The sequence below is a fragment of the Taudactylus pleione genome, unplaced genomic scaffold (genome assembly GCF_031769625.1).
Source record: "Taudactylus pleione unplaced genomic scaffold, aTauple2 ptg000556l, whole genome shotgun sequence".
NCBI lineage: Eukaryota > Metazoa > Chordata > Amphibia > Anura > Myobatrachidae > Taudactylus > Taudactylus pleione.
In genome coordinates, this window is record NW_028284958.1 from 272,796 (window position 1) to 292,775 (window position 19,980).

The 19,980-nt window shown below is 38.6% G+C and overlaps 1 protein-coding gene across 1 annotated transcript in view; it reads right to left on the reverse strand.

Moving 5' to 3' along the window:
* Positions 1-4,825: 4,825 nt before the first annotated feature.
* The window catches only part of ABHD2 (abhydrolase domain containing 2, acylglycerol lipase), a 40,815-nt gene continuing 25,660 nt past the window's right edge, over positions 4,826-19,980 (reverse strand). Inside the window, exons 6-11 of the mRNA XM_088452652.1 lie at positions 15,628-15,811; positions 13,045-13,137; positions 8,842-8,949; positions 8,240-8,309; positions 8,053-8,137; positions 4,826-7,900 (exon numbers count right to left, since the gene is read on the reverse strand). Coding sequence (XP_088308778.1) covers positions 7,704-7,900; positions 8,053-8,137; positions 8,240-8,309; positions 8,842-8,949; positions 13,045-13,137; positions 15,628-15,811 — 737 coding nt within the window. The 3' untranslated portion in view covers positions 4,826-7,703. The remainder of the gene's footprint in view (positions 7,901-8,052; positions 8,138-8,239; positions 8,310-8,841; positions 8,950-13,044; positions 13,138-15,627; positions 15,812-19,980) is intronic.

Genomic DNA, 19,980 nt, shown 5'->3' on the forward strand with positions numbered 1-19,980 from the left:
ACAAGGTGCTAGATAAATGTTAAGTAGAATCTGATTGGTTGCTATGGGCAACATCTCCACTTCTAAAACCTCTCACTTTAGTAAATATAGCCCTAAGTGTATGCCAATGCAAAATCCCTGGATTTTCCTAGTGAGTCGGCCCATAACACATCAATGCACAAACCTACTTTCCAGTTACAGGAGATGCCTCTGCAAACTAGAAGCCTGAAGATAGGAGGCGAGATGAGAGGGTGAAGTTAAAGAAATAGGCAAGATGGGAACAGGGTTGAGGAGAATGGGAGTAAAGAAGATAGGATGTAAAGGGGACCATGGGAAATGTGGAGGGGGATAATAATGAGGACACAGACTTTGATCCCAGTGATGAAGGAGAAGGTAGGGAGGGACATATGGAGGGTTAAGAGAGGAGTGGGAGGGCAAAGCAGGTTGAAGAGTTAAAGGTGTTGTAAAGGTGGGCAATAATTGGTTAGTGGGATTGGGCACAGCTGTAGCAGGAGACTATGAATTCTAATATTTAAGTTTTTTTGTATTTTCATTAAATTAGTTGTTTTAATGTGAACTATTTTTTTATTGCATTTTAACAAAACAACCTTGCGAAATAATAGAAATACTGAAAAAACAAAATCAGGATCTGCATACAACCTTAAAAATTATGCATTTAATATTATTGCTATTTTAAATTTCAGGGTCAAAATTGCTGAGAATCGGTTGCTTGCAAATACCGTCACTTAGTACATCTAGCCCCTTGTGCTAAAGGCTGTCAGACGAAGATAGACTTGAATGTCTTATTTGAAGATATTCCAGTTAGTTATGTTATTATGACTCATCTGAAATGCAGAAAAGTCTAAAAGTTGTAAATATGACATGTAAAAGCCTAAAACTGGAGACCATAGATTTAAATAAATTGATTTATGAGGCGCATTTGGTACAGAAAGGAGACCATCTTCTGCTTAAAAACAATTGTGTACTTTTCACTTCACTTTAACAGCTGTACCCTTAAGAAGTAAACAAAGTCATCCATACACAAAGACATGAATCATTTTTTTTATTTTATTTTTTAACATATTCAGTTCCATTAAGTCCAAAAGGTAACAAAAAAAGTAATTTTCTCATTGCAGTGAACTCTGTTATACATCACAAAATGATCAAAGAAAGAAAAAAAGAAAAAAAAAAAAAGAAAGACACTGTTTTAAACAGGGTATATATAAAATTGCATTGCTAGTTGCAAATCGCTAGAAGTAACTGGCCCCTTATTAAGACCACTGTCAATTCTAGGCTAGGTGTTCACAAACTTAACCAAGGCATGGGCAATCCTAGGTTCAGCAGTTATATTGGAACTACAAACTCCTAGAACAGCTAGAGAGCAATAGGTTGCCCGCTCCTGAATGAATCCATTTTAGGGCAGCATTTAAGGTTCAAAAGTAATACAACTTTAAAGTATTTTGCTAATGTTAGGAGCAAGCCAACTTAACTGAAGAATACAGCGAAAGCATTACAAATAAATGCATTCTAATACAACAGCTCTCGTCTATATCACCAATTGCCCTGCTTATTAAGGCAGTTGTGTTTGGGAACAGGGACACAAAAACAAGCAGATTGGTAATACTATCAATAACGTTTCAAAGACAAAAAGACTCCTCAATATTCTGTGCGGCGGAATAGAAAAAGTCAGAGTACATTCTTTGAGCTGGAGAAAGTGTGTTAGAAAACAATGTAATTTGCCATAATAAACTTTTACAGACCACAAAGACAGCACCCCTTGACAGAAACTATATTCTGTAGATATATGGCTTGCTCCAAAGGCTTTTTTTCTCTATATGTTCATTTTTGATTGTAAAAATATATTTTTCCTACCAGTTATTAAAATTAAAAAAAAAAAAGGGTTGCAATATATATCACAGGCTCTTGCAGCGTCAATGACAAGTTACAAGAGAGGGACAGTTGCACACAGTGCATGTTAACATTAAATCGGAACGTTGTTCCTACAATTGTGGAGAGTATTCAAGTTAGATCTATTTTAATGGTATCATTTGACTGAGAATTTTCAAACGTAATAGGACACTACAATGGCTAAGGATCTGTGGAATTTTCAGTAAAAAGCTGTCATGTTAACCGCCATAAATGCTGCCCTATTGAAAATGATTGTGATTTGATTTAACCAGCAAAGAAAATAAAGAGCTAATTTAGATCATATTATTACAATTCATAACAGTACTGTTTACTTTACAGATCGCTATGGCCAACACAAGGGAAGCAGACGTTTTGTAGGCTAAATTATTAACAACAATGCAGCCCATCAATTTACTAGTAACCATTGACACTACAAAGGGATGAGGCACTAATAAATTGATGGGCTTTGTTCTTATGCATATTTGCTTAGTAAATGACTGCCTCTGCTGTGTTAGCGAGAGGTACAATTTAAGTAAAGCATCATTCAAATGGGCAAAATAAATTCTAGTCAATGTCCGGCTGCACACATTACCGATTAATATAATAGGCAATCTTCACTCATTTCCCTGAGCACCTCTAAGGGGTGCAATGAAAAGGAGAGAAGATTGGTCATGGAGTGCCGTCTCCTGACTATGCCGGAGGCACACCGCGCACATTGCTAGGAACTGAATCACCCCTAAGTGTTTCTGAAATCTGGTTTGAAGAAAAGGCTACGGCTATTGTGGGTGGCATTGAAGATACTTGCTGTTGATACCTAGTTGCAGCACATTAGCAGTGTTAATATTTGTTGCATTGCTGCATTGGTCAGTGGGAGATGTTTGCTCATCAGGTAGTCCAATATATCAATGTTTAACCCCACTCATTGGCATCAAACAAAGATGTCCACCAAAGTACTAAGATATAATACATAACAAAACAAACAAACAAAAAAACCCTGACAATACGATATGTAGTACACATGTGGAATGTTATACAGTTATTAATTTTCCTAGTTATTTTATAAAATTATACAAGATATCGGATTATGTGGCACTGGTTTTAGCAACATTCCTGTCTGTTTGATCTGAGAAACTTGTGTTGCAGCGGATGCTCAGGAAATCATTAATAAGAGATGCTCTGCAGTGTTATGTGACCAAAACTACTAGACTTCCAACATGAGAACGTAGTACCTTAATTCATTTCATACAGGCATCTGACTATCTGCAACAGACTGAAGGCCTCAGTGTACACTTCAGATGCAAAAAGCATCCAGTAATTCCTAAAAATTTGTGGAATAAAAAAAAAGAAACTTCCGACCATGTTGTTTCAGAATACACTGGAAGCACCTAGATGACCATTATGAATTTCCTGTGTCCATCTTTGTCAATAATGTCAAACTTTTCAAACACTCAGTAACAGGATTAAGTGCATCACTAACAGACTTGAGACAAAGTAGAAGTCTTACATAAAACAAAGCTAGCTGCAGTAGACTATACAAATGTATGGACAGCTGCTATAATAGCTTGCAGAAGCTTATTTTAACATGTTACCTTAAAATATTCAAATATTATGCTAAGCTCTCTACATAACTAAACCTGAAAGTTGCTGCAAAGCAGGGTTGCATAAGATTGTTTTTTAAAAAAAATAAATAAATAAATCAAAAACGGATTTATTTGAAGTAAATCAATTTTTTGGGGATTTAAATAAGATTTTTTAACAACATTTTATTTAAAGTAAACGTTTCAAATTCTTAAACATTTGTTTTAAAAAAAAATTTAAATAAAAAAACCTATTTAAATCAAATAAATCAGTTTTTGATATTTTTTTTTAAAAATCCAAATATATGCAACCCTGCTGCAAAGTAGGCATACAATATAGACAAAGCCTTGATTTAAGTTAGACTTTGCAGTGTATGTGAACCCGTCATCTACACACAGGGGAAACAGCCAGTGTGTGCGCTGAACAGGTAACGAGCCTATCTATTATTTAGGAACTAGTGACATCACTGAGGTCATGAGACACTTCATGCCTCGTGGCTGAACAATGAGAATAATAATGGCTGCCACAGCTCTGTGTAAATTAAACATACAGTTTACAAATTTTGAATCACAAAGATTTTGACTTATTTAGTGACATGGCTACACAGCAGCACAACCTAAATTGGAAAATAGGATAAACCGTCTCTCTTGTGCTTGCAGGTTAACTTCCTGTGATGACCATTCTCTTAGTTCAACCGATAACACTTTGGTGTGTGGCAGTAGTTCTATCCCTGAGTGTTAAACCACAAAACACAAGCATGCAAAACAAAATACAAAATGAGACTCCAATACAAACACTACAATACTGAAGCAAACATAAAAAGGTAACCTTCAAACATAATTTAAGATTATGCACAACAAAATAAAATAAACACACAACATACTGTAGCATCACTAGAAAGATTACAACTTATCAAATACTCTACATTTACAAAAATATTCTGTGTCATGTATTCTCATAGACAGTCTATATTAAAGTAAACAGTCTACTCCCCACATTAGACCCTTACAGCTATTTACTATCAGAAAGAGCCTCGGAGACGCTGAACATGGAAGTATAAATATATACCTTGACAGTTTTACACATAAAGGGCTTAGATGTAATATATTATATAAAGGCAAAGTTTACTTAAATAAAAGTTTTGTCCCTGCATGCACATTGTCACAGCAGCTGCAACATCTAATATACATGTTACACATACAGTTTTGTCTTTATGTTCATTGTCTCTACCACAGGCCCGCACATTATATAAGTTAGTATCGATAACAAAAAGGAAGCTTAAGGCAAAAATTAAAGAATCATACGGACATGGTTAGTACCGTACACAATTTGCTATGTTATAGTTATTGCAGGCCTGAACAATGCGCAGCAGCAAATACTACTAGACTTTTGTATCCAGAAGAAATGTCTTACAGACAAAACTTAGGAGATAAAGTGCTAATGCAAAAGTAACCACAGTACATGAGGATCCAATTAGGACCATGGTTGAAGATGGAAAATAGTATAGTCAGTACTAGATGTGAAAATAGTTTGACAGACTAGAGTTAGAGCAAACATATGGTGCTTAAATTATATAGAATAACTGGAAAAGGTTTCTTTTAAATCATGTGTTAATTAAATATATTTATATATGATATACAGGTAATGAGTCTGTGTATGGAGTAACCCTTGCAAACCCCCAGTTATAAAAATAAAAAAAAGTGTTACGCAACATAGATTTGTCATTGGAAAGATGAACCATACTATTTGGGTCATCTTTCTTTTAATCTGTTGCTTCTTAGAAACTAGAACTTTAGTAAGGGCCAAAATCAAACAAATGTGGCAGAATGACTGCTCTGCAATGTAGATTAACAGATTCAGACTGATTTATATTCATCCATATATAAACGGAAGCGTAAGGGAAGGACGGGGTATATAAACTGTGAATTGCTACACTACATCTTGCATGTACACTATAATCAGGCCTGATGTGACACTAGCATAAAGCTGTTAAACTCCACACAGATTGAATGTCACACAGGAACCCCATGTCCCTAAAGACAGAAGATAATCATCCCTTACTGGTACATTACTGCTATCGCCAGCGGCACTTGGGGATAGTTACCTGCGATCAACACCCAGTGTTGGATGTCAAATGTAGTGGCCTTAGCCTAGGTGAGGGGAGCATCGGAAACTCAGTCTGTAGAAATGTCTCCTGTCAGAAAGCATCATACTCACAGAATAGCATCTTCTGCTAGATTCATTTCAAGCTTGCGCTCACACAAGAAACGTAGAACTCTTCCCTCACAACTCAAACTAGCTATACAGAAAAACCATATATGCATAAAACAAATAAATAAAGACAAATACTTAGTCACAGACACAAACATTCACACACGACAGACACAAACCGAAGAGGCCATGTTTTCAAGCCCTGCTAGTAAAGACCCTGTTTTACAAGGAATTGAAAAGTGCTGCTCGGAGAGGAAAGGAACTATACTCAGGGCCCATTCATTGTACTGCTGAGGCCAGGTACATCAAGTGCATGAATTTTGAACTCCTGTCTTTGGGGATTACAAGGCAATATGCCAAGAGGACAGCAATTAAAGTTTTATGTCAGATCATCAGAGATGGGGTGTGAGGAGGCAGAGTAAGTCTACAATTAGACACTGTTAGACCTGCATACACTCCAAATTACATAATGTCCAGAAGTCGCCAGTGTATCCCCACAGCAGGTGTTAGCAGCTACTGCAATGGACAGCAACCAACACAAACTAATCCATCACAGCTCACTCTAGGAATATTAACAAACCAATCATGTTTCAAATTTAAGCTTATGGCTTTGGTAAAATGAACCCCCCCCCCCAAAAAACAAACAAAAAAAAAACAAACATCATTAAGTGCAGTTAGTAATCTGGAAATACCAAAGAAAGCCATAGGTGTACAAGTTCATTGGTAGGATACAATAATAAACTTTGCCCCTTGTAGTCAAGTGAAATAGACAAACAGTGAAATTATTGTAAAAATATAGAGACTTTCAATGCCTAAAGCGCTTAAATGCAACTGTCCCTCACTTAAGTTGAGATGTATGACGCCTTGGAGAGAGATACAGTGGAAAAGTTGCCCAAGGTAACCCAATCAGCTTCTGTCATTTCATAGTCTGTGCCTGATAAATTACAGTTAGAAGGTGATTGGTTGCTTTGAGCAATGTCTTCACTTTATCTCTGTCCAGGCTTGGTACATCTCCCCCTTAGAATGAAGGCAGCCATTCTGTGGACTGAAGCAATATTTGTGAGGATACAGCCTATCAATTCCTTGGGATCTAGGGACACATTAAAAGTATGAAGTACTCTGTTATAAGGGGCACAGAATTCTCTGGGAGCATGGGCCTCAAGAAAGGCATAACCACGCCCCCATGCTTGGCAACGCCCTCCATAAAATCGGGGCCTTACCGATCTCTCGTCCATCAGGGCTCAGTCATGTCACCAGTTAGTAATTATGCTAGTTCAGTCCACAAACACCTGTCTCCATTTAGTGTAGGCAGCAGTTAAACTTTAAATGACAAATTGGGACTCAAATCTATAGGATGGGAAGGCCTCAGCTTAAATAAATAACTGTACTTCTGGCAGATAATGCATGTAACTTATTTAGTTATTATTTCAGCACATGACTGGACAAAATCATTTTGAAATAAGCATCAGACAAATCCAGCATATTGCCTGTTATTTCAGTAAATCGGCCCAAATGTGGCTGTTGTAGTATGTTAGGATTCTGGAGCCCCTTGAGTTTGTCCAGCCATGCTTTTTGCCACAAAGGTTGTAACAAATGCCTGTTATCACAAAGGAAATAGATCACAGATGTCATTTTTTTTCTTCTTTGTCTTTTGCAAATCGGAATGTATGTTTAGCATTTAAAGTGTCACCCATTTACACAAAATGTGTCTGGATTTGACAGAAATCTGTTTACCGTTACTATATGACAATATAAAGATATAAATCAGATGGCCTTGCTGTTCCAAACAGCAATAAATAGAATATATATACTAAATAAAGCACTGCAGTAAATCAAAATGGGAATGCAGGAACTATAAAGGCTCACAGTGGAGTCATGGCCTCTTCCCTGGTATTTTACTGCAAATATAGCTTGGGCGGACCCAATTAATGAAGAGCAGTAGCAAAAAAAATGAAATACAGAACTGTAGAATTATAAATGCTTAAAAAATTATGATTCTGTAGGCAAGTCTTTGGGAAGTGTGTAGTTCACTTGTGCTCAGTCTCTACTTGCTTCGCATCAGAGCATTGAGACTTATTTCTCTCCCACTGGCAGATAGCATTGGAGTACTGCACCAGTAGTTTATCCATCCAGGTCAAAGGCTCTGGAAAAAGTACAGCACCCTCAAAGAAGCCCAGATGTCCTCCATGACGTGGCAAAACCACCACCACATTTTCTTTCTTTGCTGAATATGAGACAAGGTGGGACAAATATGGCAGTTAGCAGTATAAAGAGCCACACAGATTGGGACTAACCAAAAAAACTAAACATTTAGCAGCTACTTTACTAGACTGTGAATAGAGATGGGTTACTGTAGTATGCAGATGAGAAACTAACCAGCCAGGGTCTTCGGGATGGATAGCAAACTCTCGTGTACTAGTGGGTCATCAACAGAGTTCACCAAGATGAGGGGAACATAAATCTAGATAGAAAACAAATCAAAATAACTTCCAGTTAGCAAAAAAACAGTATTTCATTAGTGTGACAAACTGTAAATTATAGCATAAGTATAAACCTAAGTTACATTGTGCAAATAACGAACACAGCTTTCCTCTTCATAGTACTCCTTAAGAGACTGATAGCCATGGAACTTCCTAAAAAACCAAAAGCAGAAGAAATTAAATCAGAGTATAAACAAAACTCCTTATTGCAACATTAACTATACAATAAAAGATACCAGGATATAGAATACATTTGTCCAGACACTATCTGTTCTGTGAAAGTTTCTTCAATTTGCCACACACGCAATCATCAAGTTGGCAATTTCGTTCCTCTATATAAAGCCAAATGCCCAGATTTATCAATGAGCAATATTATGATCACTTGTTACTAATCTTAAATGGTGCTCCAGCCAATCAGCTCCTGACTGTATTTGAAAATTAGTTAGGAGCAGATTGGTTGGAGCACCATTTAAGATGAGTAACAAGTGATAACAAGAATATCATTTGTTGATAAATCTGGGTCAAAGAATCATTGCCATGTCCCCTAATCCATCCTGAAACAAACATATTCTGCTTGGAGTTCTCATCTTGGTCCTGTGTGAACGTTGATCTTTTATACTGTCATAGGATAAAGGAGATCATAATTACCTGGAAGACTTTAAAGGGTATTCCATACAATGCTTACCTCATGATAGTATCATCGATCTGCATGAGAGATGTAGCAGTGTACAATCGGCTCAGGACTGAATCCTCAAAGATTCTATTCACTTTGCTGTCTCCAAAGAGAGCGTGTCTAAGAGAAATAAGTGGCTGCATTATAACAATCCATCTCAAAAAGGAAAACTTAAGCATACATTAGGGTAAAAGAAATAGTGAATACTTATGTAAATTAAAATTAGTACTTCTCCATTAAACTGCAAAATATGATTTTGTAGAATGAAGTTCCCCCACTGCAATGCAATAGTAATTAAAATTAAATGTATTGCTGCATGATCAAACAGAAATGAAAGCTACACTGAAATGACATTGTCCAAATTATGTGACTGATGGGTAAAAATAAACTAGTCTGCAATAGAAATGTCTCTTGCAAATGTTATTTAAGTATATATGTTATTATAAAGCACTAAAAATTTCAAAAGGTTAATATGATTTTCTAGGGCTTGTAGGAAATAACACCTTTAAGCACACATTTACACTATGCGTTCTAAACTAATACACTGCATTCCTACTAGCTTAGGTTACATGCACACTACTGTCTGCGCTTTGATCGTATGCTGACTTTGTAATGAAAGGTGATTATTTTATATGGTAAAAATAATTAGCAACACACGCAGAGTTTTTTTTTTGTTTTTATAACGGCACCAACATTAGAACAGACAATATTTATGGTGCAGATGCAGTGCTTGTAAAAACAAAGGTCACACAAGCCCTAAAGGCGTCATCTGTGATAATGTTGCATGCAGCAAATCCACATTTCCCATAAAAAGCACATTATTAAACTAGCTTGTCTAAACTAATTTGTGTTTCCATCAGAAAGATGTGTTACTAGACTACCGCCAGAATGCTGTGTGATAGGGATACAGTGTTTCCATCAGAAAGATGTGTTACTAGATTACCGCCGGAATGCTGTGTGATAGGGATACAGTGTTTCCATCAGAAAGATGTGTTACTAGATTACCGCCAGAATGCTGTGTGATAGGGATACAGTGTTTCCATCAGAAAGATGTGTTACTAGATTACCGCCAGAATGCTGTGTGATAGGGATACAGTGTTTCCATCAGAAAGATGTGTTACTAGACTACCGCCAGAATGCTGTGTGATAGGGATACAGTGTTTCCATCAGAAAGATGTGTTACTAGACTACCGCCAGAATGCTGTGTGACAGACGTGCCGATATAGCTGTAAGGTATAACGGCATTGGCTGTGCTGCAGAGCAGTCGAGATATGTTTGAACGATGTCGTTCAATGGAACAGGCGATATATCTGTCAGTGTATACCCAGCATAACTTCAGAAAGCTGTGTCTGCCATTAATAGGAAAAAAAAAAAAAAAGCTTAGTGGGAACCTCAAATAGAGGCAGGCCTAGATAACCAACATGTAACAATAAATGTAGTGATACCTGATGGACTAAATGCATGCAATTACATGGGGTTTATTGGCATAGAAAGCACACCTTGGCATAGAATCTGCTTCACCTATCCACAGCTACACTCATTACTATAAAAAAGGGGGATAATTACTCTAAAGTTGCATTTATTGATGTCCCAGTTACTACCACAACAATTTCTATATGTGTGTTTCTATCTACAACAAAATCAATGTAAAACATCTTGCTACATTTAGGATTACATATTAGTTATTAGGGCTTGGTCTTATATCTGCTTAATATGTGGTGTGGTCAAGATACACTGGGGGAGATTCAATTCCTTTATTGGACGCCTTAACTATCAATTGTTGCTCCGTTCGGGCGCCTATACGTGTGTGTGCACCCGACAGCACAGAGTTTAGCCACGCAAAGCGGCTAAACCAGTCAAAGTACTGGGCGCTCAAAGTGCAGACTTCTCGCACATTTCTGCTTGCCACTACAGGAGGCGGTGAGCAGAAATGTGTCTACCTGCGGAAGGGGCGCCAATTAGTTAAGATACCCGATAAAGAAATTGAATTGTCCGCAATGGCTCATGTCTTCCACTTGCAAACCCCATGGATCACTGGTTCTTATGGTCATTGTGCTTCCACAATTTGCACTATCCCCAAAGCTAAAGATAAAGCTGCAGAAACACTTAGATGCAGTGGCCCGTAGCGTAATGTGTGATCTGTGCTGGGGTTAATGATCCCTAGGTAGTTTATATGTATTCATCCTTACTGACTGTTCAATTCTCCTGACATAAAGGCAGGAAATGACTACACAAATCCATTGACACATTATTATATATATTATTTAACATGAGTCAGGGCAAAAAAGGTTAAATCACAAAGGACTAGCCTCACAGCAATGGTTTCAATTGGTGGGTATTAACAAGGTTTAATTAAGCTTATGTCTTTATATAGCGGGGCTTTTATTCTTTATACACAGAAGACAAAGAACCCTTCAACTTACTGTAAGCAGAAGTAATGGTCTGTATGAAAAGGGACACATCCTGTTCCAACGAGTTCTAGACACCACACCCCCCTTGTCCCATCCCTGAAAACCCCCACTAATCAGTAGCTGTGAGCTGGTAAATTCATCCATTCCATGGATTGAACTGTATTGATGAGGTATGGATGGATTGCAGCAATTATTTCTCCAGGGAATAGAAAATGGCCGCTGTCTTCAGATGATACACTATTTGCTATATTGGTGGAGGGCATATTATACTGAGTAGGGACTGTCAAGCAGTGAACTCTTTTCTAGAATTATTTCTGCCACTCACCAATGACTAAAAAGCCTTTTATATATCAACATTACAATGCAATGTAATGGCCTTCTCTTTAGCAGAGGTAGGCAACATGTGGCATTCCAGCTGCTGTAGAACTAGACATGCCAGCATGCCCTGCCACCGTTTTACTGTTATGGAATGCTAAAACTGGGTCCGGGCATGCTCGGATGTGTAGTTCCACCACAGCTGGAGCACCACAGGTGCTCTAAAGTATGATTACAGCTTCTTCCCTGTTTTTCAGCCATTTGCAAAATTAATTTGAGCTTATTTCTGGCCTTTTCAATCGGTTGTCCAATGTTAATCACACAATAACAATACAATACAATAACAGACCGTTGTTTTATTTCCTTTTAACTGGATCCAAGTACGTGACAAAAAAAGCACAGCAGGAAAAAGCCATGCAGATAGAGCCTAATTCGGATATGTACAGAAACCTGGTGTGCCAAGCCTAGGATCTGCATTGTCGGATGCAGACTTCCTGGAGCTGGCAGAGGGGTTCCAACAGCCAAGCCGAATATGGCTTACGCAGACTGGCCGAGGGCAGCGACCATCGCAACCAGTGATACGAGGCAGCGTCTAAGGACGCTACACTCAGATCACTGATGCATGCAGGTTTCTATTTCATACAGTCACCTCCTGTTGCATTCGCATTTCAGTTGGACGGTATTGCACAGACGCTTCTCTGCGGCTGTGCAGTACTGTCCACTTCGGAATAGGAAAATGATGAACAAAAACCTAAGGTGACAGAAGAATCTCTAAATAAAATGATCTGAAGACTAGATGTATATGATACAGACAGGGCCTGAATTAGAGACACCCGCAAATGTTGATGTCAGACGCACTGGAGCGATTCTTTGCTACTGCACATGCTCCAAAGTCGCACTGCACACGTGCAGCGATTGGTTGGTGATGGCAGGAGCAGAGAGGATTTATTGGCAAAGCGAGTGACATGTAGTTCACGAGTGACATGTAGTTCACGAGGCTAGAAAACCGCAGTCGTATAGGGACCATTTCAGGGGCCTGCCCTAGTGAGCCTCTGCAAATTCGTACATAGCTGTAAAGACCCCAGCGTATTAGGTGTGACGCTCATTCTGAGACAGCATAGGCTTAGGTTCGATGTGGGAACGATGTTTCCGTGTTTGTAAGTAATCAGCAGATGGAGAGACATCAGCAGTTGGCATCTCTGCGAGGAAGAGTCATTAGCATATTTTTACAAGACCACTGTGTACGGATTGCAGCAGCAACTGGCATTGTATGCAATTCTGAATCAGGCCCCCAGTTAGGAGCATCCTACCTCTGGGCCAGATACATTGATTTATAGGTTAGTTGGTGGAGGCAAGAGGCGTATTTTGCTTCCTACCTGAAAGTTTAGGAGTTAAACAATTGTGCAAGTGCAAAGATTATACTAGCTTTTTGGATCTGAGCAAACATCGTGCTGTTTCATGGTTCACATATCCTTAGTAAATTATGTACCTATGAGACAGGATGATTTTCTTCATGTTATCAGCCATGAGGAAGTTGTAAAACCGCCGGCATTGGTCCCACTGTAAAAAGGTTTCCTGTGCACTGCAAGAAAGCCACAAATCACAAGCAATTAATGGCATTACAAAAGAAAGAGCCCTGGGGGTACACAGCTCTTGGGTACTTAAATACCTATAAGAAAAACATTTGTTTAATACACTTGCAGAGCATGGATGGTAACCATTGTATGATTTTAAACAGTAGTTCTACTACAACGTAGATTTACTAAGGTAAATGTCCCTGACTTATGACAGTATTTTATATAGCTTTCAATAAATCACTTATCTATATTTTTTGGCTCAAAAAAACTTTTAAAACTTTTTTGTTTTGGAATGTGTATTATGCGTTATTGATTTTGATATCATGGAATGGTTTTTATCCTATTTTGTGATCCTTTTGTATTATAAGATTTATTAATATACACATTTGTGTCTTATTTGTTTAAGCATTTAAAAATTTAACAAAATTTACTTGCAAAAAAAAAAAAATAATTATTTTATGAAGGATTCCCCTGTACATTATTTATTTTAATGATTTCTTATATTCTTGCCTATCTTATGTGCATTGCTGCCTTGAAATCTGTTTGTAGTCTAGACTATGTGACAAGGTATATGCGGAGAACACTTATTTGGTTGCACAAATGTGCTGTAATATACAACAATGATAATTTAGTTGTCATTAGTCTAACTTAAGGTGCATACACACACAACGATTTTTTGAACAATTATGGTTTAACGATATCGTTTAACGATAATCGTTTGAAAATATCGTTCACTTTCTTAGTCACACGATCAACGATTATTGTTCATGCGCGTTCACGTTTGTAGTTCAGTCAGACTTGTCAACTCAACGATTTTCATTAAGTTAATATGCAAAAATCGTTTGTAGTTCATAAAAATCGTTCATTACATTTAAATGAACATAGTAAATGAACAACTTTAGTAAACGATTTTAGTTCATTTTTTCAAGGTAGAAAATCGTTTACTAAAATCGTTCATTAACTCAATCGTTATATGTGTATGCAGCTTTACATTAGTTTGATCAACTCAACTGTGATTTTAAAAATATGGCATTTGTAAAGATGTGAGGGATGACATTCAGGATTTAAGTTCTGAAAACAACCTGGCATGCCCTGCAGAAAACCCTTTACAGTCTCTTTAAGGTTAAAAAGTGGGAAACTGCAACACAAATTCTTTTTCGCACAACCACGCCTATCTTAACCGACTATTTCCCCTAAAAAACACTTAGAAATTGTTAATTTTTTGTCTAATTTAATTGACTTTAGAATATATTTTTTTAAAATTGATTTTTAAATATTTTATTGGAAAAAAATGCATCTCCAGAGACTTCCAAATATTACCCCCCTTGGACCACTTACCCCTCCCCCATGCTACAGAGATCAGCCAAACAGTGCTCAGGGGGAACTAAGTTACCCTCCTTTCACTTTCGTTTCTGGTGCATGAGCCCCAGAGTGCCATTCGCATTGCATAGGTGCGATTTTGGCAGTGGTGTCGGCGCTCACAGACCACGACATTGCTGCCAGTGGGCCAGAGCAGGAGGAAGAAATTCGTTGTACACATGTGCAGAACAGATGTCCTCTAAGTCGGGGGAAGGACGAGGACAGTATGATCGTTTGGAATGCGACCGTGTCAGCAAAAGCCCAGCTGGCTGCAGTCGCATCCCATGCGACTATGCCAGTTAAGTGGTTAAAGTGCAAAAATTATTATTTTAAGTCATTAGTGAAGCCAAACTAAGCAGTAGGAAAAAAACAAATAAAAAACGCGCCTTGATATGAATAAAGGGTTCCTAAACTGGTAGTAGACTGCAGTATGGCATGATGTTTTTACAACTATCCTCCTGTACCTATTCAGATTTATCTGCCAACTAGAACAATTAGGTGCAGCATGTTTTTACAAGACCATTAAGAGGGCATGCATCTTAAGAGCCTGTGGCGCTTGTAACCTGCTTTAAAAAATAAATAGTCACGTACAAGTTTTATAAAACGTTCTACATATCATTTAATGAAGGTTAAAGAAAAAAAAGAAAAGAAAAGTACTTAAAGACCACTAGGGGGAGTATATGTGGCACAGAGTTACTCCAGATACAACACCCTTAGATGTATACACAATTTTGTTTTCATTTAGCTAAAACCATGTCCACTAATGTCATTTAACTTTTTTACAGTATGGTTCTGTGTAATGTAGAGCTGGTCTATGCTTTTAACAGAATGGTGTGCGAATACTCCAATAGTAGCAATGTCACAAGAATAACTATTTATAAAGCCTTCCACAGCACAGGATGTAGTTAGCTTATAGACATTCAGAATGACAATAAGCGGTATTTCGTTCCCAGGCATGCTGCGATGCTAGTAATGCAATGTAAAGCATTGTAACCGTGATGGCTTTACAACTTTAAACATGATGCTTTACCCAGAGTAATATTAAAAAAAGGGAGGGGATGTACTATAATAAAATACAGGAAGTTGTGAAATACCCAATGTGAAGATATTGCTTGCAAATATAAACGACAACTCACCGAGAAGCACTGTACCCCTGGCACATACTGGCACAGCACAAGACTCTGTCTTGATTGGCAGCAGCTTCCCCAAGGAATTTACACACAATGTTTCCTCCAAGGCTGAACCCCACAACGATCAGTCTGGTCTGAGGAAATGTCTTCTTGATGTAGTTCACCATAGCTCCAAATTCCCAAGTGCAGCCTGGGGTACAAGGAAATGGTAAAACTTATTCAAAATCTAGAGCTTATAACATGTCATTCAAGAGAGACAAAAGAGAGATTTTCAGGACAGGAGTAAACACCTCGTTTCAATTTTAGCACTTGAAATATAAAACTGTAGGTTGTTCCTTTTACATTTAAGTTAAGCCTGGCCAGCATTTATAAGTTTCTATTGATAGAAGTATGACAATGCCAGCTACAATTGTGACACCTGTTTAAGTCACCTTTATGTAATTTGAAAGTAAAAACAAAAATAAAAGAAAGCCGTTACATTGTTACAGGACAGTATCAGCATTCTTCCTACAGGTCTGAACAACAGCAATTTAATAACTAGAACATTATATTTCCAAATTTTTGGGTCAAAGTACTAATTGGGATCTGACTCATTGAAAAAAAAATTATATCCACATCATAAAACTTTGTCTCATCTGTTCTGAGTGATCCCTACTAGCAGATTCAGTTTCTTCATTTACACTATTTCCTGAAGCTTCTGAAAACAGAATGATTGTACGGATTGAGACAAGCTTGGCAATACTTTAACATCTTTGTGTATATATATTGCTTTGGATCGGGTATTTCCAAACACAGACCAGTCACACAGTGCAGAAGGCGGAATATAAAGCAGATGAGGAAGATGTGTAAGAGGCTGCATCATACAAAGCCCATGTCCACATGTTCTTGGAGGAAAGACCGAAGAGATTTTGTATTCTGCAACATTTGAAAATACCTTGTGGACATAAAAGGTCAATGTAATACATAGCAAATTGCGGCAAGTGCCGAGATATCGTCAATGTAGCAAGATTTTTTAAGATTTTTTTGGCAAAACCAACCTGGTTTCACGTTTTCGAAATAATATTGCCGACTAAGGGCCGCATACAATTTAGACACGAAAAGCCGATTTCCACGAAAAGGTATCGCGGATGACGTCATTTAGCCTGGCGGAAACTTTTATTTAGGGGTGCAAAGTTGTGGAAACCACCCAGAACCCATTAGGCTAGCCCCCCAAAAGGATAACTGTCAAAAAAAAAAAAAAACTTTAAAAAAGTGAGGAACACCCCAAAAAAGTACTTTCATTTTGGGGGCGAAAAAGTACAAAGTGGGGGGACAAGCTTAAAAACTAGCATAAGAGACTTTTGGGGGGTCTGCAAGGATGGATCAGGTGTTTTTGGGATTGCAGGTGCGTTTGTCACGATTTTTTTTACTTCACTTTAGAGACTTTAAAATACGCTAGCAGCCATTTTCAAGTACCCTAAATTTGGCAGGACTACTTATTTTCACCTAAAATACTGCTTAATGCTATTCTTCACCACTTGTGTCAAGACGCTAATTAGAAGCTATTGAAACATCTTAAGAACTACAAACAGCTTTATTAGGGCTATTCAGGGACATCTACACTGATCCCCAATGTTAGTGCATATTTTTCAGGGGTTCAGGCTGATTTCACCACTTCTGACAGCACTTTCCACCTGTTCCGACATTGCGGCTTGCCGTTTTCACGTGGTTTGGAATTGAATAGGGCTAATAGCGGAGGCACGCCCGATAAGTTTCCGCGGCCAAAACACACAATGTAGGCGTAAACTCGGACAGGCGAAACCTTTCCGACATTTCGCAGCTACTCGGATATGGCCTTTAAACACAGAAATCCTGGGTTCTGGGCAGTTGCAGCAACTCCCAGACTATTACATTTGGTACCGAGGAGATGTAAAAAGAGGTGGTAAGTGCCAAATGCGATATAAAACAAGTACTATTTGACACTTATACTGAACCTCGGTATGTATGAAAGCAGAGAATGTAGAGAAAAATCACTACTGAATGACTACGGAAAATCATTCAGATTTGCGCAGTGGGGCCGCCCAGGCTGATGTGCTAGGGTTTTTGCATGGATTGCCAGCAGTTGAGCAATAGCAACACGATAATTGCTGCCATACAACATCTGCTCCAATGTGCTCTCCTCCCATATATGGAAAACAACATTTTTCTGTAGCATTGGATATTATCTGGTGATCACAACTGATCATCAAATAAGAACTCTGGAGCTTCGTCATTTAAAATGGGTTGGGTACGGAATGCCAGTGTTCGGGATCCTGACGGTCACAATCCCGACAAGGTTAGAATACCGACACTTTGTGCTAACCCTCCCCCTCTCCCTACCCTAACCCTCCCAGGTGCCTAACCCTAACCTTCCCCTTACTGCACCCTAAACCTAACCCTCATATACCTTAATGCCTAGCCCTAACCCTCCCTCTAGTGCTTAACCCTAACCCCCAACCCGGCTACTTACCTTCGGATTCCAGCGGTTGGGATGCCGGTGCCGGCATTCCGAGCACCGGAATCCTCGCGGTCCCCCCCATTTTCTAAAGTGGCTGGGCCTTAACTATTGTATGCCAGGTTGATTGAGATATTCCTCCATCGTTGGACTACATGATATTTCTGTAGTGCAGGGAGTTAATGTCTGGTGATCACATGGTTAATTGCACCTCATCTGAAAAAAGGAATTTACCTCTTTCAAATGAGGTCTCCCATCTTTCTAGTTGCCATGGTAGGGGAGGTAAAGGTACTGTGCCCCTCCCCCATACATTTCTAAGCATCTGCCAAAAGATTTTACCTAAGTCCCCGCTGTGGAGGACAAGCCTGACTTGTCCTCTGCAGCTTTAAGGCACATCGAGGAGGGAGAACCAGACTGGTCCTTCGCAGCCAATGGGTTAAATGATATGAAACATTTGGCAAGCGCTACAAAACATGATTTGTGTGTCACCATGTCTACATACATTTCTACTAGCATTGCATTACGTAGAAACCTGGGTAATGACTACAATGACATACATTCTTACAAATGTTTACAATACATCAAAATAAACACACAAATCAAAACAAAAAAAACAAAACAAAGAAAAGAACCCACACCACAAAAGTGGGAGATAAGCGACAAGGAGTATGCACGGGAAGGAAACACTGCTGTGGGTGAAGCACAGACAGAACACTGGGCTTGATTCAGACCCGGTCGCAAGCGCTGTGCGCTCGGCGGGCCGGGGGGTGGCTGCCCAAACGGGGACGTTCCCATGAGAACGCCTACCGTTTGGGGCCGGCCCCACTGACATCACAAGTGATGTCAGTGGAGAGATTCCGGCTCTGTTAGAGCCGAAATCTCTCTGGGGCCTGCGGCCATGAGACCCTACCACAAGGGTCTCGTCACAAGCCCGATCACCCACAGCTAAGCGAGCGGCCAAGAGGCCGTTCTAAAAAAAAAAAAAAGCCCGGCCCTGATTCAGAGCTAGCGCTGTGTCAGAGAGAGCGGCTCTGAATCAGGCCCACTGTGTGTTATACCAAGCTTAATGCTGAGCCACAAAACATTGTCATTCCATTAATCATGTTAGAAAAACACTCCAAGTGCACAATTTATCTTAATAAAAATATATATCTATCCACCTGGCAGGTTCTCTAGCTAAAAACGTACTATGTTAACAGCACACACAGCACAATGCATAGATTTAATTATAACATTTCAGACTAAACATGCTGCTCTAGTCCTCACACCCTCTGATGAGCCAGAGACAATCAAGCAATTAGGTGGAGAACAAGTGATAAAATACTGAGTTTACTGAACTAAATGTATACTGTACTTTGTTTTGCTCCATATTTTATTATGCAGCAAAGTGAAAACACACACTATTTGTAATCACAAATTATAATGCACACATACTGTAATTATAGGACCTTGGTTATAAAAACACATTTACTACAACTGGGAAACAGATTTCACTGTAGAAAAAGTCTCTTGATGACTATAGCAACCATGGATTACACAAATGAACAAGCCACACAAATTATCCCTTGTAATACAAGTTCTTCCTGCCACCACTTCACATTGAATCTTAGTAACAGCACAAGATATACTTTTTATTAACAGAGGTATTCTGTACCTCAATGACCAGATCTATGTGTATATATTTGCTATACACTGGCCTCAGCGCAAATATAATAAAATATATATTTTGTGTGAAAACAGACTTCCTCAGAATTTTTCTAAACGCTCCTTTCATGCACCTCTGGCCAAACCATTAGTTTACTTCAAACTTTAGATAGTTTTCCAGAGTACAGGTTTAGTAAATATGTGAACAGTAATGGGCGAAACATGTTATACAGTAATGGGCG